Source organism: Tupaia chinensis, unplaced genomic scaffold (assembly GCF_000334495.1).
Source record: "Tupaia chinensis unplaced genomic scaffold, TupChi_1.0 Scaffold000046_3, whole genome shotgun sequence".
Classification (NCBI taxonomy): Eukaryota; Metazoa; Chordata; class Mammalia; order Scandentia; family Tupaiidae; genus Tupaia; species Tupaia belangeri.
In genome coordinates, this window is record NW_006159504.1 from 6,027,826 (window position 1) to 6,038,046 (window position 10,221).

At 42.1% G+C, this 10,221-nt stretch overlaps 1 protein-coding gene across 3 annotated transcripts in view; it reads left to right on the top strand.

Annotated features, from left to right (window-relative positions):
* Positions 1 to 10,221, top strand: part of ATP6V1H (ATPase H+ transporting V1 subunit H) — a 137,909-nt gene that overhangs the window by 45,668 nt on the left and 82,020 nt on the right. For all 3 annotated transcript variants that reach the window (XM_006140886.3, XM_006140887.3, XM_027773809.1), the window contains 2 exons: positions 7,421 to 7,518; positions 9,762 to 9,954. In XM_006140886.3, the coding sequence (XP_006140948.1) occupies positions 7,421 to 7,518; positions 9,762 to 9,954 (291 nt within the window). The remainder of the gene's footprint in view (positions 1 to 7,420; positions 7,519 to 9,761; positions 9,955 to 10,221) is intronic.

Sequence of the window (10,221 nt, forward strand, 5' to 3'; positions counted from 1 at the left end):
GACCCTTAAGAGCTGTGACACTGCGTCGTCTCTGTGCTGTACCGTGCTGCCCACAATAAACAGACGACACTGTCGTCTCCGTGCTGTAACACTACGCTGCTTGCCCCGGCTCTCACTCCTTCACTCAGGAAACCCGTTCGGCGGTCCCCCCGGGTCGGGACAAGTGCCCAGCATGATTTTCAAGTCACTGGATCTGGTACTTGAACCGCAGTCGGCCATGTGAGAGTCCAGTGATGTAACAGCTACACCATCTGCTGGCCCCGAGAATCTCCTAATAAGCCAATTTCAAGAAAATTCTTGTGATTTTATGTTTATTAGAGTTCCTGAAACCAGGTGATAATCACAGTATGTTAGTCCACTTGTGTTGCTGTAATAGAACACTCCGGACTGGGTGACATAAAGAGAAATGGTTTATTCAGCTCATGGTGTGGGTGACTGGAGAGTCCAAAGGCATGGTGCTGGCATGAGCCCAGCCCTGGTGAGGGCCGTCTGCTGCTTCTCTTCCGTGTTTCTTCCACGATGTTGAGCAAGACAACCCAGATGCATAAGAGTTCCTACTGTCTAAGGTTCCCCTTGTGTGGCATAGCCGATCAGACAGTACTGATCTGTGATAACAGATTCACAGAAACGGCAGCCTTCCGTGGAGTCGAGGTGAAGAAAAGTGCCAAGCAGGAGGAGCCATGAGATCGAAATTCATACATGCTGCACATTTCACACCTCTGCACTTCACTTTATGAAAGGTACAGCATAGCTTTAGAAAGTAAAAGACAAAAGGAAGAAGGAGATGGGAGGAGGGAGGGTGGAGGAGGTGAACACTAAACAGCAGGCAGGAGTTTGCGCGTCATCCGGGGCGAGGCACTGAACCTCTTCAGAAGCATTTTCTCATGGATAAAGGAAAACAGTACCAGCTTTGCTGAGCAAAAAGGAAACTGCTATGGAACTGTAGTTAGTTTCTGTAAAACACTAAATGACTGTAAGGTAAACCATTTCTTCTGGTCTGAGTGTCCACAAGATCACTTAGGTGAATCCCGATTGCAAATGCAGCACTGTTGTCAGGCAGGGCCCAGTGGGAGGTGCTGTCTCTGGGGGTGGGGGAGGAAACGAGTTCTTGCTGGATCAGTTCCGTCCAGAGCAGGGTGTTCTGACACAAGCCTGGGCTGTCAAACCTCTTTGTACACACTTGCTGGCTTTCCTGCTTTCCTCCCCCAAAATGCCATCATACGAACTTTTTTTTTTTTTTTTTTTTAAAGGTTTTTCTAATTAGGGCACCTGTGCTTGTGGGAGAGAGAGAAAGTGAGCAATCACCCCCTTCCCTGCAGGGGAATGGCCACAATGTAATCCCTTTTCCTTCATTGTTCTCTTGGGACCCTGGGCATGCTTGCACATGCACCTAGTGTGATTTTCAAGCTGCCGGGTCCAGAACTCGAACTATGGTTGGCCATTTGGGAGCCCAGTGCTTTAACCACCACCACACCTTCTGGCCCTGCTATGAACTGTTTCACGTCCGGATTTTCTTGCTCAGTATTGTGGAAAAAATATGGGGGTGTAGCAGCGGATGGCCCTCACCGCGGCTGGGCTTATGTTGGTTGTCGTTATCATGAATCTGTTATCACAGATTAGTGCTGACTGTTCTGGAATCCCACATAAATGGCATCTTATGCAGTATGAACTCTTTTCTTGCTGCATATTGTGACTGTGAAATATATTCATATTACATTTACCAACGGCACCTTCCCATTGCTGTGTAATACTCAATTGTATAACTAATATCCATTCTTGTATTGGTAAATATTTGAGTTGCTGCTAGGTTTTGACTAATGCAAATAATCTTGCTGTCTACATTCTTGTACGTATCCTCTGGCAAATGTATGCACTTATGTCTGGAGCACCTAATTTTAGAATGGAATCACTGGGTAATGGGGTATTTTAAAATTTAATTTTAGTTGATACTGCCAGTTTTCTAAACCAGTTCGCATGCTCCTCTACAAAGTTTGAGAATTACATTTGTTCTGATTCCTTGCTGATACTTGGTATGGTCCTATATACTTTTTTGAAGTGGATGCCTGTGATAGACACAAAAGTTATACATGTGCTTCGTAGTTCTAAGCGAAAAGAGTTATTTAATAATTATGAAACATTTTAATATATTCAGAACTGTAAAGTTGGTTTCTGGAACTTCCTTGAGACAATTATGTGTTTGAAATGTTCATTTTTGTGCTTCACCGATACCGATGTACTCTGCATGCATTGTCAGGCTGCGGAACACATTCTTCTTACTGCAGTGCAGATGTGTTCTCTCAGTTGCTTAAATTCCAAACTTTAGATGAATATTTTTGTTACTCTTTTTCATTGAGTTCACACCTAAATTCTAGTATTATGAAATTAAATATTGGAAGTTTGTGTATAAACACTTCCATAACATTAGTTTTACCTTGGAATCTTATCACTGACTTCTGTGTTTCTCTCTGTTGCCTTCTTGTTTTGTAGTTCTTTAATTTTGGATTACTTTGCAATTCTGCACAATATAGGGCTCTGAGACCATTTTCACCAGGAAGGTGTATTCCGTCGGTTGCTATTTTCCTTGTGATGGGAGAATTTTGCTATAATTGTATTTCAGCAACACTAGAACATTTATTCAAATGATAAGTTTCTTAAGTGTGTTGAAAAGTTAAAAATAGTGTTTTTCTCTACCATTGGGGTTTGCTGCATAGAAAGTATGTGTTACAGCAAGCTCTCAGCCCGGCATGCTTGACACTAACTCAGGTATGAAAAGACTTTACTTCTAGCTAGTGCCAATCTAAGATTAACTTACTATTTTTTTTTGATCAACTTACTATTTTAATGTCAATACATTATATAATCATTCTAAATGTTTGTTTATTTATGAGGTGAGATTGATTTTTGTGTTGACAGAATCTTGTCATGTTAGTGTCCTCCTGCCCTAGCTCCCAGCCACCCAGGGGGACCACAGGTGTACAGCACTGTGCTTGGCCTATGTAGGCCGAGCCCGGGACTGACGCTGGGCCTCCTGTACGGTCTCAGCCTCTGGGTAGCAGCGTGTGTCACTGCGGTTAAGTGTTGCATCACCTTTTCAACCCCGTGTTTCTCATCTGAAATGCTATCATAGCGATGAGCTGTTGGTATCATAGGAAAATATGGGGACCAGTAGTTGGCGTAATGGTTACGTTGCTAGACTCCCATGTAGTCGACTGCGGTTTGAGTCCTGGACCTGGTGGCTTAAACTCACACTGGGCATGTGTGCGTGTGTGCCCAAGATCCCGAGAGGAGAATGGAGGAGAGGGTATTGCGGCGTGGTCATATCCCCTAGGGGGTGATTTCTCGCTTTCTGTCTCTGTCTTTCTGGTTAGCACATGCGCCTTATAGCAAAAACCTCTCAAATAGGAAAAAAAATGTTTTCTTCCTTTTGTTTCTAATTTGAAAATACTTTGGAAAAAATATACATGTTAACAAATTGTCTTTGTAAAAGACAATTTCAATTTTTGCCAGCTTTTTTCGTAATTGCAAGAGTTAAAAAAAATCCATTTTGGTTACAGAAAATCTTTACAACAAAGAACAACTTATAATAATGGACTGACGTTAAAACTGAAAGGAGGACAGCACGGGGTACAGTGGCATGCTGCTCCCTGGTGCTGGATCCATGTGGAAGGTGAAGGTTCGGTTTCTCGGCGGCCCTGTATATGCTGTGTGTGTTTGTGATCCTGGCTGGTGGGGAAGGCTGGGCAGGGATTGCAGCATGAGACCCTGTTGAGGTGGCGCCGTACTTTTTCATGAAAGAAAGAAATAAAGAAAACTTAAAAAAAAAAAAAGCCCAGAAGGAAAAAAATCTGAGGAAACAACGCAATGAGTATCTAAGACATCTTTTCTTTCTTCTTTTTTTTAAAATAAGTTTCTTTCTTTCTTTCATGAAAGAGAAGGAGAGAGATATCTAATGAGATCTTAATATGGTGATACTCATGTCGGTACCCGTGAGGGTACCCAGCCTTCAGCCAGTGTCAGATTGTAGGCGAGTGTGTGCCTCGCATACTCAGGGAGGTCTCCAGGATTAAACCACCAACCTGCCCATGTGGAATGGCCTTGCAGAGCACCTCCCCCTTTTACAGCTGTGTCTGACCCACTAAAATTTTTTTCTTTGTGCGAATGTATTTTTGTTAAGTCAGTCTAAATACAGATTGTATTTTGGAGCTAGAGAAATAGTTTACTTTAGCAATTTAAATGAAAACTATCTTCTGGCTAAACAAGTTCTTACATAATAAATATTTCCTAGTAAGATACGGTGTCATAGGGTAAGCTCAAAATTGTTGAGCACTTTATATCAGTTCTCAAATTGAGGTAATATAAATAAAAAATATAGGTTATTTTGGAAGGTCCATAGTTGCTCTAGGAAATACTTGTAGCAGTCAATCAGATTCAGTCTTGGCTAAAAAAAAAAAAAAAAAAAAAAAATCCCCAATCCAAAATACGTGCTAAATTGTTTATTTTATTATAGAAATTTTGGTCAAATTTTTAGATTTTTGAACTATTAAGCCATATCTACTAGGATAACTGTTATTTGGAATTAGTGTAAAATAGGGAGTTTGTACTTCTTCTGTTTGTTCGGTCAACAAAGAAGTATTTATCCAGTACAGTGCATGGTGCGGGAAGTGCAGTACTCAACAGGACGGGCATGATCTGCCTGCAGGGGGCAGCGCTGGATCTGGGGAGGGCCTCACTGAGCAAGTCATCAGGGAGTCGATTATCTCAGTAAACTGTGGCACTGCTTCTAAGGGAGAAGCACAAGGTCCTTTGAGAGTGTTCCACAGGGTGGGCTCATCTAGAGGCTCCTGCTGCTCGGCCGTCTTGGGGGGATAAGAGTATGAACCCAGAGAGAGGGCTCTGAGGTTTTGAACCCTGCAGGGGCTGCTGTGAGTCTTGATGGGAAGAAGGTCAGCTGTCCCTCTGAGGTGGGGGACAGATAAGGATGGAGATGTAATTCAGTGAGATGTTTGCTGGTAACTGGGTGAATCTCTAATGTGTTTTCTCTTACTGGCTCAGAGTGAAGGAAGGGAATAGCACATGAGAGTGACCAGTGGATGAAAGTGACCCTGGGTGGCTGAGAATAGCAGAATGCTGGTGCCTTTGCCATGGTTGTGTGATTTTTCTCCAGCAGTATTGAATTGTCTTTGTGTATGGTGGGAGGTATTGAGTGGTTGGATTGATCCAAAGCTGATTATTATTATTATTATTATTTTTAGAGGTTTTTGCTATAGGGTGTGTGTGCTCTCCAGAAAGACAGAAAGAGACAGAGAGACAGAAACTGAGAAATCGCCCCCCAGGGGGATGACCATACCGCAATCCCTTCTCCTCCATTCTCCTCTCAGGATCTTGGGCACGCATGCACATGCGCCCGGCGTGAGTTTAAGCCACAGGGTCTGGGACTCAAACCTTGGTCCACCACATGGGAGTCCAGCGACATAGCCATTATGCCAAGTGCTGGTCCCCAAAGCTGATTATTTTCTTTAAAAACTTTCTGGATAATTTTATACAGGAGTCTAAATAAAAGGAGTTAAGTGAAAGATAAGGAAGTGATGCTGTCTACTTCCTTTTTTTTTTGAGAGGTTTTTGCTATAGGGCATGTGCGTGTGCCAGACAGACAGACAGAAAGTGAAAAATCACCCCCCAGGGGGGATAGCCACGCCACAATCCCTTCTCCTCCATTCTCCTCTCAGGATCTTGGGCACGCATGCACATGCGCCCGGCGTGAGTTTAAGCCACAGGGTCTGGGACTCAAACCTTGGTCCACCACATGGGAGTCCAGCGACATAGCCATTACGCTAATTGCTGGTCCCGCTGTCTACTTCCTTTAACTGAAGTCAGGAATTCAGTCATTTGCCAGTGCTGTGGTTGCTCCCTACTTTGAAAGTCATCTCTGGAATGGTTATAGTCCACCATAGGGAAGTGCCGTGTGTTTCAACACAGCATGGTGAATGCACACAGAAAATAAGTTTTAGCATTGAGAGGAAATTGATAATAAATGGAAGAGGAGAGAGTGCTCTGGGTTGTGCTTTTACTCATTTATGTCTAGAAACTTTGCTCAGATTCTCTCTTTAAACGAGATGAGTCCTCCTTCAGAACAGGTTTCTATGTTGACCTAGTTGGAAGGATACACATACTTCTTTCCATTATGGGAGATTGTTTTGGAGTTGAAAATGCACTTTTTCCCTACTACTAATTTCTGCCACTATTCTCACTTTTCAGGCAAGTTATATTCTGGATATATGATGTGAACTGTGTTAACTGTTTTCCAGGTAGAACAGAAGATAACACTTTTTTGATAACATTGGATTATTTTACCAGATGTTCTCATGTCACTGTGTTTTTATACTTGGTGCCTGGAATTTCTTTAAAGCGTTAGGTTTCTACGAATGTTGTTTAAATTAGAACACCATTTCTAATGAGTTTTGTAGCATCATGTATACTAGGTTTTGTGAGTTTATATAAAACCTTGGTATTTTCCATTAAAATTTTTTATTAGCATGTTCTTTGTGAAGACTAGAATATGAAATATCTTTTTCTAACCACATCTTAAAGATACAAGGCTCATTGTCAACATTTAGGGATGAGCCTAGGCCAGTTGTTGTTCTAGGTTTGATAAAATGAAGGGGTTGCAACTTACTGGGGGTGTTATTATTATTAATTTTAAGTTTTAGACGTATGCACAGTTTTTGTGGAACATTGCTACTGAATTGACAGTTTAAATAGGCAATCTTTTCCAACCATTTAATTAGACTATCGGTGTAGACTTTAATTAGGCTTTCTATATGCCATGTAAATTTTTTTTTAAGTTTATTTTTATGGAATTCCGACAACGTGTCTAGCTGTGTGCTAACCGAATTATTTCCCTTAAACCTAACAGTACCCCCTCAGAGTTCATGGAGTGCTGTCCTCTTTAAGAAGGAACTGAATTTTGTAAAAGTTCAGTATCTTGCCCAAGGTCCTTCAAATACAGGCCTGTCTCAAGCATCCCCTCTTCTCTTCATTAACTTTGTTGTTGTTCGTAGGCATTTCTATACTTGTCTAGAGCCTTATTCTCTGTACGCAATGCGTCTGGTCCCGGGTATGTGAAATGTAAGGTAATATGCCTATTTATCAGACTGTACCAGAGTTATAACTACCTCGTTCCTAATTTCCCTAACCACATGCAGTTGTGTAGATTCAGTGTGAGAGACAAAGCCATCTTCATTTCGAGGCGGTGGAGATAAAAGCAAATGAAGACCAACCTTTGAAAAGATAGTAGGGAACTTTGGATGCTCTGCTACTAACACATTCTGGTCAGAAGAGCAGACGTTTTGTGGTAAATGTGTACTTGATCTCAAGGCGTTAGCCCCGGCCGGTTCTGAACCATGCGCTTCTTCTCGTGTAGAGTTCTCAGTACGTGCAGTGCGTGGCCGGGTGCCTGCAGCTGATGCTCCGGGTCAATGAGTACCGCTTTGCCTGGGTGGAAGCAGATGGCGTAAACTGGTGAGTGCCCTTTACTTTTAATGCAGAGTAACAGTGGAGAGCATTTCTCCTTGGCCTTTTCAAAGAAATTAATACATTTAATTATCTAAAAGAAGCGTTTTATTTTGTCCATGTCTGTTAACAATGGACTGTGCTAACCTTCATGGGAGTCAATAGCTACCCACTGAGCATCTCTCCTTCCCTTGCACCGTCTGTGCTTTTTCTAAGAGGGCAAGGCTTCCTGAGAACCTAATGCTTGACAAAACGAATTCCAGGTTCTCAGAATGTAAAAGAATTACACAGGTATTTTGTGGTGATTGCAGGTAAAAGATCAGTAAGGAAAGGGCTTACACAGAAAAGAGTTATGTATAAGACACTCTGTCATACAATTTTGCTCACTTTCTGGTGAGTCCTAATTTGGAGGTACAGAAACTTTGAGGAACTGCCTACTCAGGTATAACAAGCTTTTACAAACAAACAACCTAAAACTCCTCCAAACAAACGGTGGAACCCAGTATTACCACCAGAAAAATAGTGTACTCATAATCAGGGATCTAACCGTTCTTTTTTTTTTGGAGAGATTTTTGCTATTGGGCTCATGTACTTGCCAGAAAAACAGAGAGAGACAGAGAGATAGAAAGTGAGAAATCACCCCCCCCAGCGGGGATGGCCATGCCACAGTCCCTTCTCCATTCTCCTCTTGGGATCTTGGGCACACATGCACTCGTGCCTGGTGTGAGTTTAAGCCACCGGGTCCGGGACTCTAACTACATGGTCAGCTACATGGGAGTTCAGTGACATAGCCATTACGCTAACTGCTGGTCCCAAGGGATCTAGCCGTTCTTAAGCTGAATATGCTTCTCAGTTAGGGAAGGCATTGATTCTGTTGGATAACCTGTACAGGAAGCTAAGTCATCAACAGTAGATAGCTTACTGACTGAGGATATCGAGCAAGAGTCAATTGAGTGATCTCGATGCTAGTGTCATCAGACTTCGTCAGACTCCTACACCACGTCTCAGTGTAGGAATATATCTGTGAGCAGGACTCAAATAATTGGGATCTCCTCAGTCAACACTGGTGTGCAATTTCTTAGTGAGTACTTCTGCAAATATTCTTATAAATTGGATTCAAATTGTCACAGACTATTCAGTATCTGTCAGTTCAATAAATTAGTAATTATTTTTACATTAATCATCAAATTTCAATCCATTCAATCTACTTTTTAATTTATGCACATGCACCTGCCGTGAGTTTCAAGCCACTGGGTCTGGGACTCAGACCACAGTCAGTAACGTGGAGTCCAGTCCCTTACCCACCAAACCACCTGCTGGCCCCCTCTGGTTATTATTTATTTATTTATTTATTTTTTGGAGAGGTTTTTGCTATAGGGTGTGTGTGCTTGCCAGACACAGAAAGAGAGACAGAGAGACAGAAAATGAGAAATCACCCCCCAGGGGGATGGCCACGCTGCGGTCCCTTCTCTTCCATTCTCCTCTCAGGATCTTGGGTACGCACGCACTCGCGCCCGGCGTGAGTTTAAGCCACCAGGTCCGGGACTCGAACTGTGGTCGACTACATGGGAGTCCAGCAACATAGTCATTTTGCCAACTGCTGGTCCTAACCCCTCTGGTTATTTTTTAATGTTCTTATTTAATGATTTCCGAACATCTCTGTTTGAACAAAGGCATTACCCAGGAAAAGTTTTTCAACTCTCTTCTTCTTTTATATATGTTCCCATAGTCCAACTTTTAAATAAATTTCCATATAGCTTTCCCAGTGTCATTGTTAGTAGAGATGAAACTAGAAGTTTCTGAGGTTTTCTCTTGAACCTAAGATTCAGTGATTGGCTATTAGACTCATGACCATTTTCCTCCAAAAATATCACTCCTTTTCTCTGAGTTTCTTATATATTTTAAAGGTGTAAATGATCCTTTTGATTGACTTAAAGGTGCACATCAATTTTGACACCACATCTTACTGATTTTAGCTTTCTGTTGCATGTTACATTCCTCTCACCATTTTGTCTGCCATGCTGCGAGTCTTGGTTGTCTTTCTGGTTGCTTTGCTGCAGCAAGCGCTCCTGTTCCTGAGGTCCTGTGACTTTTGGAGTGGAGCTGTGCTGGAAATGCCCTCTGTGAGTGGCAGTCTAGCTGCTTATTGTTGCAGAGCAGAGACTTGTTCCATTACTGCAGAAAGAAAATAACCTCCTCTTTCTTGCTGTACTGTCATATTAAATGCTTTCTACATGTGTGTTCTTTTTCAGCATAATGGGAGTTTTGAGTAACAAGTGTGGTTTCCAACTCCAGTATCAAATGATTTTTTCAATATGGCTCCTGGCATTCAGTCCTCAAATGTGTGAACATCTGCGACGCTATAATATCATTCCTGTTCTATCTGATATCCTTCAAGAATCTGTCAAAGAGAAAGTAACAAGAATCATTCTTGCAGCATTCCGTGTAAGTGGTGTGTGTGTGTATGTGTGTGTTTGCATTTCAGTGCACGTATCAGGTGTCTTCACTGTGCACTAACTTTGAGTTTTTAATGGTTGGGGAAAACACTGTTCTTCATGAAGTTATGAAACTTTAAAGTCTTGGTGAAAATGCAATACATATCATTAATTTGTGGCTGGGGCACTGGGAGGGACAGATGGAAGGATACCTTTTTTTTTTTTTTTGAGAGGTTTTTGCTATAGGGCGCGGGCGCTTGCCGGACAGAGGGAGAAC